The sequence below is a fragment of the Mustela nivalis genome (assembly GCF_964662115.1).
Source record: "Mustela nivalis genome assembly, chromosome: 16".
Taxonomy (NCBI): Eukaryota; Metazoa; Chordata; class Mammalia; order Carnivora; family Mustelidae; genus Mustela; species Mustela nivalis.
In genome coordinates, this window is record NC_139035.1 from 67,274,705 (window position 1) to 67,291,667 (window position 16,963).

General features: G+C 57.7%; 1 protein-coding gene and 1 long non-coding RNA gene across 48 annotated transcripts in view; both read left to right on the forward strand.

The window, feature by feature from the left end:
* Positions 1 to 6,487, forward strand: part of ARHGEF2 (Rho/Rac guanine nucleotide exchange factor 2) — a 38,854-nt gene extending 32,367 nt beyond the window's left edge. For 14 of the 47 annotated variants that reach the window (XM_082703360.1, XM_082703339.1, XM_082703350.1 and 11 more), the window contains 9 exons: positions 1,062 to 1,129; positions 2,314 to 2,511; positions 2,832 to 2,951; positions 3,044 to 3,126; positions 3,233 to 3,268; positions 3,425 to 3,527; positions 3,679 to 4,122; positions 4,381 to 4,498; positions 5,399 to 6,487. In XM_082703360.1, coding sequence (XP_082559486.1) covers positions 1,062 to 1,129; positions 2,314 to 2,511; positions 2,832 to 2,951; positions 3,044 to 3,126; positions 3,233 to 3,268; positions 3,425 to 3,527; positions 3,679 to 4,122; positions 4,381 to 4,498; positions 5,399 to 5,750 — 1,522 coding nt within the window. In that variant the 3' untranslated portion in view covers positions 5,751 to 6,487. Of the gene's footprint in view, positions 1 to 1,061; positions 1,130 to 2,313; positions 2,512 to 2,831; positions 2,952 to 3,043; positions 3,127 to 3,232; positions 3,269 to 3,424; positions 3,528 to 3,678; positions 4,123 to 4,314; positions 4,499 to 5,398 lie in introns of all 47 variants that reach the window. The other 33 variants (XM_082703379.1, XM_082703380.1, XM_082703355.1 and 30 more) reach the window with 7 other exon arrangements.
* A 1,259-nt stretch (positions 6,488 to 7,746) lies between these two features.
* Positions 7,747 to 10,415, forward strand: LOC309850083. Its single transcript, XR_014304073.1, has 2 exons — positions 7,747 to 8,953; positions 9,091 to 10,415. It is a non-coding gene; the product is annotated as an uncharacterized lncRNA (long non-coding RNA).
* The last annotated feature ends 6,548 nt before the right edge of the window (positions 10,416 to 16,963 follow it).

The following is a 16,963-nucleotide window of genomic DNA, read 5'->3' on the forward strand; positions in this document are numbered from 1 at the left end:
AGGCCCCGGGGCTGGAAAGGTCATCTGTGCCGTCACACTGAGTGTGTCTTGTGCCATGACACCCCCGAGCGCTTCTTGGGAGTGGGAGTCCCGCAGTGTCCCACCTGGCGGCCGGCAGGACACCCACAGGGACAGGAGCACCTGAGGCTGCGGCAGTGGGCTGTTGCTGGGACCGTGTTGCATTTTACCTTTATTTTCTAAAAACTAATGGGAAAGGAAACGAAATCCCTGAGACTAGAGCCCAACCCCACACAGTCGAGGCAAGAAGGGAACTGTCCCGTGTGCTGAGGCTGCGGACTTCCAGCTTCTGGGGGACACACGTGGGATTTGAGACCCTCGATGGAGCCTCTCTGTAATCTGCGTGCGAAACGTTCAAAACAGATTCTTGAAGATTATGCCAAAAAGAAACTCAATCGGGATATTTATCGGTTCTTTTAGCATTAGAAACGGGTTTTTTCCACTCGGTAACGTGTGAGTTTTTGTTTTACTTCTGCGATTCAGACTTTTGAACCAATTTTTGAGAAACGCACACGAAGCAGGACATCGGCGACTCTAGGAAAATCGAGCCAAATCCTGTCCGGCCACACGCAGGCCCGTGGGGGCCTCTGTTAGCGTGTTGATATTTCTCATCATGAAAATTCCAGTTCATACTTTCTGATCAATGTCTCGAGCTTCTGCCGTGTTCGGAGCATTGCTAGACTTTTCATTTTAGTTCTAACAACAACAACAAAAACAGTGAAGAAGATATCATACCCATTTTAAAGATGAGAAGTAGAGGTTGCCGCCTGGTAAATAGCGGGGCCAGGATTTGGGCCCAGTTGGCTTCATGCCAAGGCCTGTGGTGTCCGTCCTTGCGATGCAACCCCCACAGGTGGCCTGTGGAGGGGCATACAGACCAGGAAATTGGGATGATGGGCGTGAAGAAAAGCAGGGGTTTGGGAGTGAGCAAAGCCAGCGCTTGGGGCTGGAGAATCTTCCAGGGAAGGACTATGTTCAGGAAGGAGGCTGATTCCTGATCCCTCGACCCGCCCAACCTCACCCCACTCTTACTTACCCTTTAGGTGCCCATCCAGAGAGGACTTCCCCCTGATTGAGACAGAGCACGAGGCTTACCTGCGCCGAATCAAGAGTGAGTCTGCCCACAGAGCTCGCCAAGTAAATTATAATGCATCCCCATGACGGATGGTAGCAGGCCTGGTTCGAGGGTCAGTGCTGGGGAGGACTGACGCAGACCCATGACCAGAAGGGATTGTGGAGGGAAAAGAGCAAGGCTGAGCACGGCATAGGGTGTCTGCTACCTCTGGCATAAAAATAACGGGGATAGGTGCGTGTCACATGTGTTGTGTGTGTGTGTGTACACATGTGTGTAATATCTCCGAAAGGGGAGCTGGGAGGACCAGGGTGGAGACATTAATCTACTTTTTAGACTTTTATTAGAGTATGAACTAACTGCTATATAAGAATACCAACAGGGGCGCCTGGGTGGCTCAGCGGGGTAAAGCCTGCTGCAGGATGCCATCGTGGGGGTGAGGGAACCCTGAGAGGGAGTCCAGCGCCATAAAATCTTTATTTAAAAAAAAAAAAAAAAATGGGGCGCCTGGGTGGCTCAGTGGTTAAGCCGCTGCCTTCGGCTCAGGTCATGATCTCAGGGTCCTGGGATCGAGTCCCGCATCGGGCTCTCTGCTTGGCAGGGAGCCTGCTTCCTCCTCTCTCTCTCTGCCTGCCTCTCTACCTACTTGTGATTTCTCTCTGTCAAATAAATAAATAAAAAAAATCTTTAAAAAAAAAAAAAAGACCAACAAAAATCAGTTGGTTTTTCTTTTTTTTTTTTAAGATTTTATTTATTTATTTGACAGACAGAGATCACAAATAGGCAGAAAGGCAGGCAGAGGTTGGGGAGGGGGAGCAGGCTCGTCGCTGAGCAGAAAGCCTGATGTGGGGCTTGATCCCAGGACCCTGAGTTCATGACCTGAGCCGAAGGCAGAGGCTTTAATCCACTGAGCCACCCAGGCGCCCCAATAAATAAAATCTTTATTTTAAAAAAGGAAAAAAGAAAGTTCATACATTACTTTTCCCAAAAAAGGGTTTTCTTTTTCATAAATGCCAAAAATCCAGAATTAAATACTACCACTCAGCCCAGCCCTGGGCCCCCAGCCCTGGGGCTGCCCTTCCAGCTTGGCTTTCTGGCTACACATCCCTGCCCCCCCCCCCAGTGCCGTCCCTGGCACCACCCTTCCCCCTAGCCCCCCCCCCCCCCGCCCTCCCCTCCTCCATCAGCCCCTGCCGTGTGCTCATCTGTCCCCATATCCACAGTGGAGCTTCAACAGAAAGACCAGGCCTTGGTTGAGCTGCTGCAGGAGAAGGTCGGGCTGTTTGCCGAGATGACCCATTTCCAGGTGGACGAGGATGGTGGCGGCTTGACCCTGCCTACGCTACCCAGGGGCCTTTTCCGCTCCGAGTCCCTGGAGTGCCCCCGCGGAGAGCGGCTGCTGCAGGATGCCATCCGGGAGGGTGAGGGAGCCCTGAGGGGGAGTCCAGCGCCATCCGCTCGGGCTAGACCGGGGCACGGCCCCACTGTCCCTAAACTCCCTGTGGCACCCGGTGTGGGGAAGGCTGGGGAGGAGGCACGTCCTTGCTGCTGTCGGACACCTTGTCCTCCGTACATTTGTGCTGTCCTTTCGTGTCCTTCGGTGACCTTTGCCTTGTGCAGGGTGGAATGAGTGGGGTCCCCGGAGTGCCTGACGGCTGCGTGGGCCTTGGGTGGAAGGCGCCCTGTGGTTCCCAGCAGGGTTCCGTGGGGCTCCCCCGCTTACCTCCCCCCTTCCCTGTAGTGGAGGGTCTGAAAGACCTCCTGGTGGGGCCCGGAGTGGAGCTGCTCCTGACAGCCCGGGAACCAGCCTTGCCCGGGGACCTCGACAGCGGCGGTAGCACGAGTCCTGGGGTCACTGCCAGTGAGTGCCTGGGCTGGGGCCTCGGTGGTGGGTGGGAGGGAGGGCCTGGACCCGGGGACCAGAGCTCAGCCCGTGCTCTCCGCTCTCCGCAGATGGTGAGGCCGGAACCTTCAACGGCTCCACTGAGCTGTGCGGAACCGACTCGGACTCCAGCCGGAAGGTGGGCCTCCCGCAGGTGTGAGCACTGGCTGGGGGCAGGAGGGGCCGAGGGCCTGTGGACCCCTGACACAGAGCTGTGGGGGACAGGTGCCTGCAACTCCCCTCCTTGCCTCTCTTTGCAGGACCGGAACGGAAATCAGCTGAGAGCCCCCCAGGAGGTGAGGTGGGAAGCTGCTTGCGGAGCCCCCCCAAAGGACGGGCCTTTTGGCTGAGAAATGCGAGCCCAGTGCGGGGTGGCGGTGGGGAGAGCGGACGTCTGAGAGCGTCTGCAGGCCTGCTGGCCCCAGACCCACATTCAGTCACCTTCTGGCCAGCTCTCCCATCCCGAGGCTTGGGCCCTGTCCCCACCCTCTCCTCTGTCCTCAGGAAGCGCTGCAGCGACTGGTCAATCTCTATGGGCTTCTGCACGGCCTCCAGGTCAGCGGGGCCGGGGCTGGACCGGGCAGGGGAGGAGTCTGAGCGGGGCCGCCTGTCCACCGGGGTGGCGCGTTGCGTGGCCCTGGCCCGGGGCCTCGGGGCCCCCGCAGCGAGGGCTCTGACGCACCCGCGGGGCCCCCCTCGCCCGCAGGCGGCCGTGGCGCAGCAGGACACGCTGATGGAGGCGCGGTTCCCCGAGGGCCCCGAGCGGCGGGAGAAGCTGGCGCGCGCCAACTCCCGGGACGGGGAGGCCGGCCGTGTCGCGCCCGCGCCGCCCGCGCCCGACAAGCAGGCCACCGAGCTGGCGCTCCTGCAGCGACAACACGCGCTGCTGCAGGAGGAGCTGCGGCGCTGCCGGCGGCTGGGCGAGGAGCGCGCCACCGAGGCGGGCAGCCTGGAGGCGCGGCTCCGCGAGAGCGAGCAGGCGCGCGCGCGGCTGGAGCGCGAGGCCGAGGAGGCCCGCAGGCAGCTGGCCGCGCTGGGCCACAGCGAGCCGCCCCCCGCCGAGGCCCCCTGGGCGCGCAGACCGCTGGACCCGCGGCGCCGCAGCCTCCCCGCGGGCGACGCCCTGTACCTGAGCTTCACGCCCCCGCAGGTAAGGGAGCGGGCGCTGGCGGGGGGTGCGCGGGGGCTGCCCCCCCGAGGGGGCGGGCGTCGGCGGCGCCGGGGGACGCGAGGCACGGCCGGAGAGCTGGGGAGGCGACCGCGGCGCCGGCGGGGCATGGGTGCTGCGGGCCCGGCCGAGCTCACTCCCCGGCCCGCTGCCTTTCCTGCCGGACCGTCACAGCCCAGCCGAGGCCACGAGCGCCTGGATTTGTCTGTGACCATTCGCTCTGTCCATCGACCCTTTGAGGACCGAGAGAGGCAGGACCTGGGCAGCCCCGAGGAGCGGCTGCAGGACAGCAGCGACCCGGACACGGGCAGCGAGGAGGAGGGGGGCTGCCGCCTGTCCCCGCCCCACAGTCCGCGAGGTGAGGCCCGAATGGCCGTTGGGGGGGTGCTGCCGGGACGCTTAGGGGGCCCCCGCCATCACATCTGAGGTGCCGGTGACTCTTGGGAGGGACACACGGGACACACCTGCGGCCTTTCCCGGTGCAGAGCGGGGAGTGGAGCTCTAGGAACCAAAGGAGGTAGCAGACCCCGCAGTAAGTCTGTGATGTCAGCCTTTTCTTTTTCTTTTTTTAAAAAAGGTTTTATTTATTTGACAGAGAAATCACAAGCAGGTGTGGGGGGGGGGGGAGCAGGCCCCTCACTGAGCAGAGAGCCTGATACAGGGCTGGATTCCAGGACCCTGAAACCATGACCCCAGCCAGAGGCAGAGGCTTTAACCCAATGAGCCACCCAGGCGACCCGATGACAGCCTTTTTAAGTAGAAATAGTTTGTTTTATTTTAATTTATTTATTTGACAGACAGAGCTCACAAGTAGGCAGAGAGGCAGGCAGAGAGAGAGGAGGAAGTGGGCTCTGAGTTGAGCAGGGAGTCTGATGGGGGACTGGATCCCAGGACCCTGGGATCATGACCTGAACCGAAGGCAGATGCTCAACCGACTGAGCCACTCAGGCACCCCTAAACATAGATTTCTAAGTTAAAAAAAATTCTTAAGACTGTTGAAGTTCTTATAGTTGATTTAGGAAATACAGAATAACCTAAAGCTAGTGTGACTTTATATAACAATCTTAAAATATTTTGCATGGTATTAGCCAAACTGTCTCTCCCTATCCTCAGAAAGGATACACAGTAGGCAGGTGTGGGCACATTCCTTCCAGTGTGGAAGAGGTTTCGGCTCACCCATGGGGCGCTGTTGGTGCAGGGGTGCACCTGCTGGCCAGAGCCTGTGTCCTCCCACTGACTCTGCCCCATCCCCCTGTAGACTTCACCCGAATGCAGGACATCCCAGAAGAGATCGAGAGTCGCGACGGGGAGCCTGTGGCTTCAGAGAGCTAAGGGGGCCCCTCCCTCCGTCCTGTGCCCCCAGGAAGAACACACCAGGGGAGGCAAACTCTGGAGCCTCCAGTGTGCCCTCCGCAAGGGAACATTCGAAAGAACTGCCAACTGCCCCTGCGGGCTCTGGGGGCTCCTCAGACCCCTGGGGCCGCTGGGAAGCTGGGGGGAAATGGGCCACAGCACCTCCTGCTGGTATCCAGGAGCTACACCACGGATGCCAGCTTCTCATGCCTTCTTCCCTCTACTTTAGGAAAATTTATTTATTTATTGTTTATTAGTTACACGGGGAGTGGGGAGATTTAGAGGACCAGGGACACGGGAACCAAGCCATAGGGATGAGGGGGCCTTGTCCTGCAACACTACTGGGGCTTATTCAGGCTAAACAACGCCCCCCCTCCAGCAACACCTGAGAGGCGGTGCCAAGGACCAGGCCACCCTTCCAGAAGGGCTGTGGGCGGGGCCGTGCTCCCCTTCCCTCCCCTGCTCACTGCTGGGCTCCCTTCTCTCCATCCATCCTGGAGACCCCAGGGAAGCTAGCCTGGCTCCCCGGAGTCGAGGGCAAGGTGGCGGTGACGGCTCTGTTGGAGGGGGAGGGGAAAGCCCACGGGACCAGAATGTTCTTTGTTGTTGTTTTCTTTTTTGTACCAAAGCCAACTGCACGTGTTTTGTATTTTTAAGAGATGATTGTAGGCAATTAGAAATCACAGCCTTCTATCTGCGCTTATCAGAAGAGCTTGCGGGGTGGGGGGGGATGGGTCCCCTCACCGGCGGTAAAGGGGGACCTACTCTGACCTCTTCTCCAGCCATTTGGAAAACATTTAGGGTGAGTTGGGGAATCTCTGTGAACCCTGACCTCGTCCGCACCTCAGCAGCCGTGACTGAAACCTCATTGTGAATTTGGGGGATTTTCCGGTGGACCCCCAGTGCCCACCAGCCCCTGCCATTTTCTGCCAATTTGATTGTTTAAAAAAGAAAAGATAAAGCAAGGAAAATTAAAGACCTGGAACCCCCACGAGTTGCTGTCTCCATGCTTGCCAGCCCTATGGGCCGCACCAGTGTCCCCTCCAGAGGAGGGGCAGGCCACCTCCCCCGGCACAGGCCACTCCCATAACAAAGTGCCATGAGCCCTTGTTGTGGGCGCTGACAACCGCAAATACATGGGTCAAAATGAAGGGCACTTAGGGTCCAGGGGCTGTTGGGGATTCCAGAATTAGAAAACTGGTCTCGGCCTCATTTGCATGCCCTGCTCAGAAATGACCTCAGCCAGTGGCCCCCTCCCACCGGCGGGCCCAGTTCCTGCCAGCCTCTCTCCCGAGTCCTTCGTTTTCAGATTCAGCCCCCGCTCTGCCTCAGTCTTCAGTGTCAGAGCCCTGGGGCAACCTCTTCCAGGGGCAGCAAGATTCGGTCAGTTTCAGTTCTGGGTTTTGCTCCATTTCACTTCCTGTTTCTGGCTACTACCCCTGGGGCTGGGGGAGGGGCAGAGGGAGGGCAGCGGGGCTGCCCAGGCCGGCCCCTGCGCACACCTCCTCAGGGGAGAGGAACTGAAATCCTCTGGCCACCTCTCCCCTGCACCCGCCCATCTGGCCTTCAGCAGGTGCTTTCTTATCTGTACAGGGTCTGCGCCGGGGAGGGGGTGGGTCTGGAAAGGGAAGGCCCCCCTGGCCAGGGTGGCCCAGCTAGGGAGGCCCTGGCTCTCCACTTCCCTCCCAGCGTCTGGCTTCCGGACCTGGGGCTCCGCAGTGTGCAGCATCAGCTGGAAGCTGGGACCCCTCCAGGGTGCAGCGGACAGAGGACAACCACAGTGTGGGTGGGAGAGACTAGCACTCAAACCAAGAAAGGGGAATGCAGGTTCCTCCAACATGGTCTGATCTGGTGAAGGACGCCGGTCAGGAGAGATGCAGGGACTGGAGACACAGAGCGCAGGGCGGGCGTGGAGAAGCCCTCAGCCCACAGGGACAGCACTGTGCATCCCCATTAATGCTGTCTCTCTACCATTCCTTGACCCCAAGACCTGCTGTCCACCATTCTCTGATGCTGGACATGAGTGGCAATTTCGCCCGTTCTCTCCTGGGCCCTTGCTGAGCCCTTCAGAAATCTAGTCTCAGCCTCCATCCTTCCCACTGCGGTTTCAAAGCTCTCCGGCTGCTTGCTGCAGGGAGCCAGGCCCAGTGTCACCCAGTGCTCGCCTTCCTCACCAAGGAGTGCCCAGCCCCCTGCCCAGTCCTCTGCCGCACCACTCCTTCCCCGCCCACCCCTCTCCATCCGGAGGTAGGTTTGCGTGCAGTCACTCATCTAGGACTTGGACCTGTTGAAACTCTGCCTCGATACTTAACCTCCAGGCCCCATGAGGAGAGATGTCCCCCAGGGAGCCCTGAGGGGGGCTGCCGGGGAGGAGGTGGCCAGAGAGGGGTACTTAGATGGGGAGGATTTTCCATCCTGAATTGACTGGGAACAGACCTGGAGTTTTGGAACCGGTTTAAACACAAAAGGGAGGAAATTAAACATCAAGAAGCTAACGTTGCTTAATGCATCTCATGATCTGGTGGCTGTTGGGAGTCCCTTCCACTCGGCAGCTGGGTGTAGCCAAGGGTGTGCTCCCGGCTTTGCTCTGGGCCCTTCGGAGGCTGGAGTGGTCAGGCTGGTGGTGGTGACGGGGGCAATGGGAGTGGGCGCTCCAGCCGGTCTGGCTTCTGCCACCTCCCTCCTTTCCAGCGCCTGGCTCCCAGAAAGTCCCTTCTGATTGCTCTCCATCATCGCTGCTGGGTCTCCATGGGGACGGAAACCAAAGGCAGGACCCCCACCGCCGCCCTCGCCCTGGAGAACTCTCCTCAGAAGGAACTGGAGGGGCCAACTTTCACTTCACTCCAGAGTGGAAACATCAGCCCACAGGAGACCTCGCTGGCTCCCGGTCCCCGTCTCCCAATTGCCCCCTCCTCCTTCTCTGGGACTCCATTTCCCATGCAGTATCAAGAGCAGCAGCCAACACACTGCTTCGGCACCGCTGAGTCTTGAACACCCCATTTTACAGATGAGAAAACCAGTCCAGAGAAGTAAAGTGACTTAGCGAGGTCCCTCCGCTGGCTCCAGTCGGAGCTCGGATGTGAGCAGGGCTGCTGATGGCGCCACGCATGGGACAGGCAGGGGAGCTCGCGCCAGGCTCCCACTCTGCTTCCCACGTCTCCGACACACCTGTGGCCCCTCTTCTCCGCACTCCTTCCGCACCTCTCCCCTCCCTACGCCCCACCCACATCCTTGGCTTGACGTCTCCCTGCAAACTCTGCTCAGAGGACAGGCAGGGTTTTACATTGGGGCTGGGAGGATGCCAGGGGTCCGGCAGCGTCTCACAGGGGCTCTCCGTGCAGGGGGCTCCCTTCCCAGGGAGCCTTCTCAGCTGGGGCTGCGGGCACCAGGTTCTCGTGGGCACCACTGGGACGCTCTGAGGCAGACACAGCACCAGGGAACTAGAGATGCGGCGTTTAAGGTGAGGGTAGGGGTGTGGGGGAGGGCATACAGAGCCAAATGTGCACTGCCCTCTGACCCGTTAGTCTAGAACCCTTGGGAAATTCTCCCAGGAGGCAAAAAAAGGGGCAAAGAATCCTTTTGTCCACACTGAACCAGAGGTGGAAGCGGGACAGAAGGTCGAGCCCGTTGTGACGACCCAGAGGCTGGCTCCGCCGCCCTCCAGCTTTCCTCTGTCCCATCCGTTCCTCCCCCGAAGGAAGACCAGAGCTCTGGAGCACTCGGGCCCAGGTGACCCCCAGCCGCCTTCAGCCACACCCGCAGGCCACTGAAGACCGCGCTCCCAGGGGGCAGCCCAGGCCGGCTGCATGGTTCTGCCCCCTCCCTCCAGGTGTGTCCGTTTGTCCCAGGCGGTAACCGGGGTCAGAGCCCACCCCCACCACCGCCCTGCCCAGAGCCGGCCACCCGCCGCCTGCCTCTGTCCTTCGGGGCCAGCGGTTCCACCCGGCCCTGGCCCTGGGCCACAGCCTTCCTGGCTGATTCCGGAAGGTGTCTGCCGGGCCCCATCAGGCTCCTGTCTCCAGAGACAGGACAGCCGGGGATGAGATGGTGGCTGCCCGGAAGGGGAGACTGAGAGCCGGGCCCCTGTGGCAGCACGGCCAGGAGCTCCCGGAGCACGCAGCCCAGCAGCCGGAGCACGGCCAGGTTCTCCAGCAAGCCAGCCCCCCGACAAGCCCACTGGCCAGGACGCCTGAGACCCTCAGGGCCAGGAGCTGGGCGGGCACGGCCACGGCCACGGCTGGTGCTGAGCACATCACCTCCCAGGGGACGCCCCGGACCATGGGCAGCAGGGTGTGGACACTGCCGGGCGTGAGAGCTGGTGCCCTGGAGCCGCCAGGGGCTGGGGGGTGGGGGTGGGCATGGGCGCACCTGTATGCAGGAGGGGCTCTACCGGCGGGAGCGGCAGGGGCCGAGGGGGAATTCTCCGCCGTGGGGGGCAGCCCCAAGCCTCCATGCCAGGAGAAGGCCAGAGGTGCCCCGTCCGTCTGAGGGGTGAAAGCAACAGGAGCCCCCCCTTTCCCTGACCACAGGCAGAAGCTCCCTTCTCGGCAGGAAGTGCTCCCTTGGGGCTTGGGGACAGGGTGGGCGACACGGAGCCATGGAACGCAGATGGGTGTCTGGAGTCCCGAGCCTGCCGCTCACTAAACGTGTGGCTTTGATCAATGACTCCTCTGAGCCCCGGCTTTCCTGTTAAAAATTTCAGACAAAAGTCTCTGCTCCACAAACACGGGAGGGGCGCCTGGGGCCTCAGGTGAGGCGGCTGCCGTCGGCTCAGGCAGGATCTCAGAGTGCGGCGTCCGTCCGTGGTCCCGCATCGGGCTTCCTGCTCAGCGGGGAGTCCGCTGCCCCCTCCCCTTCCCCGGCCGTGGCCCCCCCATACACATGCGCTCCCTCTCTAATAAATAAAGCTTTAAAAAATGAAATATCACGTGAGGAAAGTACTTGGTCCATTGCCATTTGCATGGAGGATCATTGCTTCAAGTTTGGGGTGTTCATCGCAGCCAGGAGCCGGGCGTCACACGGGGAAGAATGCCAACGCAAACACAGGTCACAATTCACGGCAGCAAGTGACCTTGAGGCTCCGGGCCGGGAGGGAAGAGGCAGAGGAAGCCACGGCTTCCTGTTCTCCCCGCGCTGGGAGCACGGCCTGCGGGAGCACGGCCTGTGGCATGCCCTCCGCTCTGCTCCTGCTGCTGAGGGGGCAAGGGTCCTGCCAGGCCGCGTCGCCCCCCAGCCATCTCACCCTTTCCTGCTCTAGTCCGTGGAGCCCGAGGCCCGCGGCACCCTCACCCCCTCCTCTGGCCCCCACGCTCCTGTCAGAGGTGTGGGTGCTGGGGGAGGAGGAGGTCCTTCAGGACAACCCACCAGCTGCGGGTTCGATGAACCCCAGAGGAGAGACCTAGACTGGGCGCCCAGACGTTTCAGTCCTCCAGCAAGGGACAGGTGTGAAATGGGTGGCAGAAGAGGGATACCCCAGGGCGCCTGGGTGGCTCAGTGGGTGAAGCCTCTGCCTTCAGCTCAGGTCATGGTCTCGGGGTCCTGGGATCGAGCCCTGCATCAGGTCCTCTGTTCGGCGGGGAGCCTGCTTCTATTTTTCTCTGCCTACTTATGATCTCTGTCTATCAAATAAATAAATTAAAAAAAAAAAAAAAACAGAAGAAGAGGTGAGATGCCCCAACCCAGTGCAGGGGAGCCCCCCCAGGCTACCTCCTGGCCTCAGGGGCTGCTCCTGAGTGCCCCACGTCCGTCTGTCTGTCTGTCAGGGCTGTGCGTCTTCTTCCAGTCCACCCCGCACCGTCTTGCCTGTCTGGCCATGAGGATGTCCGTCAAATCAGACACTGGGGCAGCATCCCAGCTTCCTGCTATCCGTGTGAAACGTAGGTCCTCTGGTCGTGGGCTTCTGTTAGTGGTGTCCATTTCTAATCAGAGTCTTTTCCTTGGTCTGAAACCAGCAGCGTGGGGCGCCTGGGTGGCTCAGTGGGTTAAAGCCTCTGCCTTCGGCTCAGGTCATGATCCCAGGGTCCTGGGATCCAGCCCCGTGTCGGGCTCTCTGCTCAGCGGGGAGCCTGCTTCCCTTCCTCTCTCTCTCTGCCTGCCTCTCTGCCTGCTTGTGTCTACTACTACTGTCTGTCCAATGGATAAATAAAAATCTTAAAAAAAAAAAAAAATGAAACCAGCAGCGTGCCCGGTTACGTAGAGAGGTGATGCCCCCGGCTGGCTTGTCTGAGAATTCCGCTGGGGAGCCTTCTCTGTTGCTACCAGTTTGTTGGTTGGGGTGTGCATTCATTCATCCATCGACGAACCGCAGCGACTCCTGACCCCTCGCTACGTGCCAGGCCCTGTGCCAGATGCTGGGGAGACAGAAACGGCCGTATGGTCTTCTCCTCATGAAGTATGATACACGTTTTGAGAAGGCTGGGGTCTCTGTGATCATCGAGTTCAACTTCTCAGAAGGAGAGAAAGTGACTTGGCCAAGGCCACTAGGACAACGATGGCAGAGTCAAGATCCGAGATCACAGGCTCTTGGTCCTTGACTCTCTCTACAGCGTTACAAACCCTTTAGGCATTCCTTTCCCCCTTGTGTGGGCCCCAAGTGCCAGGATGTGGACAGAGGGACAGTGACGACTCCTCTCTAGACGGGCTTCGGTCACAACCGCTAGCAGAGGGGGGAACTGGAGCTTTACCAGCCCCGTTTTTTCTCTCAGTCAGACTCTCAGGACCTGCAGTGGTAGATCATGGAGTCTGCCTTACGTGGAAAGGACTTCTAACGGCTGGACCTTCTCCTTGGTCCCCGGAATATCCATCCCTCACTCAGCTCACGCATTCCTCCAGCACTGCCTCCCTGAGCCTGTACTCCCACGCCTGGGCAAAGAGGAACTGGGGAGGCAGGAGGGACTGAGCTCTCCCCTAACACACCCCGAGAGCAGTACGAGAAGGAAGCTTTGGGTTTGCACTCGTGGCCGAGACAGTGCTGCAGATGCTCCGGGACGACACACGGTAGGAGCAGGAGACCTGGCCCTCCTCTGGATGCCCCTGCACTCAGCCCAGCAGCCGCTCTCCGCTGCTCCGCTGTCCACTGGGACCAACTGCAGAAACTCCTGCCGTCTCGGCTCTCTCTCAACTTTGTGTTTTGGAGCAGTTTCAGACTTTACAGAAAAACCGCAACGGCAGAGAGCCATCTGTATCTTTCATTGTCCACGTTAAAATAAAACCGGCAGTTGGGGCGCCTCAGTGGTTAAGTGTCAGACGTGGGCTCAGGTCAGGATCCCGGGGTCCCCGGATTGAGCCTCGCATGGGGCTCTGCCCTCAGCAGGGAGTCTGCCTCCCCCTCTGCCTCTCTTCCCTGCTCTGGTTCTCTCTCTAATAAATAAATAAAATGAGAGAGACCACGAGCAGGGCGAGCGGCAGAGGGGGAAGCAGGCTCCCCCCTGAGCAGGGAGCCCGATGCGGGGCTCGATCCCAGGATCCTGGGATCGTGACCTGAGCGGAAGGCAGAGGTTTCACCCGCTGAGCCCCCCAGGCGCCCCCTGCTGGTTTCTAAAGAACTTCCATTTGTCCCACTGTCCACCCCTTCCCTACAGAGAAGCTACCTTCACCCCAGACCGAGGCTGATCACAACAGAACCAGCCTTCTCCACAGTAACTGGCTCAAGAACCAAGGCTGCAGCTCACAATCAAGGATTTTGATTGTGTGAGGGGCAGAGATTGCTTTCTCCTGTTGGCCCGACGTGCAGAAGCAGGGGCCCCAGCGCGTGCTGGCAGACTGCCCGCGACGGCGACGGAGGCCCGTGTTCGGAAAACCTTCCCGTGCAGGCAGGCGGGCGGCGAAGCACACACGGTCTCTGGGCTCCGAGCTGTAGGCGAGAATAGGTTTATTATCGCTGAAGCCGTTGCGAGTGAGGCTTTCTGTTCCTCACAGCACAAGCATCCTCATTCCAGCCAGAAGGGATGCAAGGTTGGTGAAGGTTGTATTTTAGGGCAGAAGGAAGCAGCAATGCTTGCCGAGCGCCAGCTTGCTGCTGGGAGCGGATGGAAGGGATTGCGCTCGGGCGTGATTCCTCTGAGCGAAGCAGACTGTAAAGCCGCCCCTAGAGCTTGGGGGAAGCTGGAGTTCAGGGACGGCAGGTTTTCAGAAGTGAGAGCTGAGCGGGGCACACAGGGAGCCCTCCGGCGAGCCTGGGGTGGACGACCGGCTGGCACGCTCAGCCCCGCGGCCGGGGGGGCCGTGGGACTCTGAGAAGCCAGAGCCTGACTCTGCGGGGCGTCCGCTCGCAGGGGTTGTGGACTGACTCAGTGGGTTTAATAGAGGTTCTGATGGCCACTCGTTACCATGGCGACAGAATACTCAAATCGGCCTTGTTGTTGCTGCTAAGTTTGTGGGGTTGTTTATTTATTTATTATTATCAGGAAGAAGTAGTCCTCTCCCTACGAGCAGCCTCTCCACCTCTGTTCCTACACCCTCCTCTCAGAGCCTGCTCTGTCCACCGGGCCCTTCCTCTGCGGTTTCCCGCAGGACCCCTTTCCTAGCAGGGAGCAGGAATCGCCTGGAGTTGCTTTGAGTGATGAACCGGGTATTGAAGGAAAGGGTGACGTCGGTGATCCTTGAGAGACCTGGATCCCTGCCTCTGCCCGGGCTGTGGGCCGGAGAGCACAGGGCCCGGGGGCACTCTTGACTTTGGGCAGACCTGAGGGGACACGCAGGTGAGCGTCTCCGCCTGCTCTTCCCTGGGCACCGTCTAGCACAGCCCTGTCAGCCCTGACACCCCAGCACCGCGACAGCCTCGGGCAGCCACCGTTCTCCGGTTCTGACGATCCTTGCAGAAGTAGAGCATTCCAGTCCTTTGTCCAGCGTGGACCGTTGGTTTCATCAGCTGCGGCCACCGAGACCTGCAGTGAGCGAGCCTGTCCTCCCTGGAGACGCGTGGGGCAGCCCAGAAACCCAGCCAGCGTGTCCCCCTCCTGCCCGTGCAAGATGCCACCTCCACTGACATGGGCCAGGTTTTCAAAATAACCGTAAACGCTCCCCGCCCCCAACAAAGAAAAACTACCTCAAACCCAGTCTAACTTGCAGAGGTCTCGAATGACTCTGCCCTCTCTACATGCTGCCCATGCTTTTCTGGTTCTCTCGTAATCGGTTCCAGGTACCGGCCTTCGGCATCTTATGCCTTTGAGAAAACGAGCACCCAGACATCTGATGTATGTATGAGCGGAAAACTCAAGACAGCCACGAGGAGTGTTTGTTAAATGGGAGAGGACAGAATGGGTCCTCCGATCAGAACCACGCGTCGGTCAAGTCCTCAACCTCTTTCCATGCTCCAGCTTTGTAGACAACCGCCACGCCCGTCCTGCCGTGGGAAAGCCGTGGGGGACACAGCACACGTGGTGCGAGCGAGTTCCAACGCCAGCTCCCTGGCTCCTTCAGGGATCCCATCCTCAGAGGTTAGGGGAGTTCCTTGGCCAGAAAATTTGATTACGTCAATTTTGCATATGGGAGAGTCTTCCTCTTATCACTGATCTTCAGATCAACCCTGGGATTGCTCCTTGATGTAAAAATTTCCTCCCATGAACTTGAGTTCCTAAAACAGTTCTTTTCGGCCATTATCTTTGTAATTGGAGGAAGAATTGCTGGGGAGGCTGTCTTGCCATGTTGCTTTGAGTCCAATGCAGGACCCCAGGCTTCAGACCCTGGGTTCTTCCAGCATTCCGAGTCCCAGAGAATGTTAGCGAGTTCCCTCTCCTTTGTACTTCTAAAGACACCATGTTTGTTGGTTGGTTGGTTTGTGTTTTGTTTTTTAAACTTAATTTCATTTTTAAATATTTTAAAAGATTGTATTTATTTGAGAGAGAGAGACTGAGAGAGAGAACATGAGAGGGAAGAAGGTTAGAGGGAGAAGCAGACTCCCCGCTGAGCAGGGAGCCCAACGTGGGACTCTATTCGGGGACTCCAGAATCATGACCTGACCGAAGGCAGCTGTTTAACCAACTGAGCCACCCAAGTGCCCCAGTTTCTTTTATTTTAATGAAGATTTTGTTTACAACTACTCTCTACACCCAACATGTGCTCAAACTCATGACCCTGAACTTACGACCCAGGAGTCCTGTGCTCCTCTGGCAGAGCTGGCCACGTTCCCCATATGTTCCCATTTTTTTTTTTTTTTTAAGATTTTACTTATTTATTTGACAGAGGGAGAGAGATCACAAGCAGGCAGAGAGGCAGAGAGAGAGGGGGAAGCAGGCTTCTTGCTGAGCAGAGAACCTGATGCGGGGCTCGATCCCAGGACCCTGGGATCATGACCTGAGCCGAAGGCAGAGGCTTTAACCCACTGAGCCACCCAGGCGCCCCTATGTTCCTATTTCTTACTGCTGTTGTAGCCTTCTTCTTTTTTTTTTTTTTTCTTATTCTTTTTTTTAACTTTTAGTATTTTTTCTTTTGACATTATTTCAGACTTAGAAATGGCACAGAGAATCTCTGTACACCCTTTACCCAGATTTCCCAAATGTTAACGTTGTGTTTTCACATTTACTTTGTCCTTTTCATTCTGAATATATGTATGTATAAATTTTTTCTAAACAGTTTGAAAGTAAGTTGCAGACAAGATGTTCTTATACCTTTAAATTACTCAACGTGTTCCCTAAAAACAAGAATATTCATTCTTTCTCTTTCTTTTTTTCTTTTTGACAGAGAGAGAGAACATGAGCAGGGGGAGGAGCAGAGGGAAAGGCAGGCTCCCAGCTGAGCAGGGAGCCCTATGTGGGACTCGATCCCAGGACTCTGAGATCATGACCTGACACTTCACTGAATGAGCCACCCAGGCACTGCTAAACAAGAATATTCTTAAAAAAAAAAAAAAAAAAAGAATATTCTTACATAGCCATAGAATAACGATCAAAATCAACAAATTTACAATGCTACAGTAATATTATCTAATCTGGAAACTTCCTTCAGATGTTGCTAAATGTCTATCATAGTATCTCTTGTAGCAAAAGACATCTCAGATGTGTGACATTTGCTCACCATTTCCTCGTAGTCTCCTTGAGCCTGGAACAGTTCCTCCGGTTTTGTCTTTCATGACATTTTGAAATGTTAGATATTTTTAAAGAGTAAAGGTTAGTTTGGTTTTTAAAGATTTGTTTATTTATTCCAGGAGGGGGATGGGCAGAGGGAGAGAGGGACTCCAAAGCAGACTCTGTGCTGAGTGTGGAGCCCGATGCGGGGCTCAATCCCACGACTTGGAGTTCATGATCTAAGCTGAAATCAAGAGTCAGACGCTCAACTGACTGAGCCGCCCAGGTGCCCCTGACGGCCAGCTGTTTTATGTGACATCCTCAACTTGGACTTGTCTATTTGCTTATGATCAGACTTGGGTTATAACGTTTTTGGCGCTGTGTTCACTTAAGAGTATTCCAACAGGAGGTGCGTGACATCTATCGCCGGTGACATTGGCTTCCATCATTTACTTAAGAGGGCACCT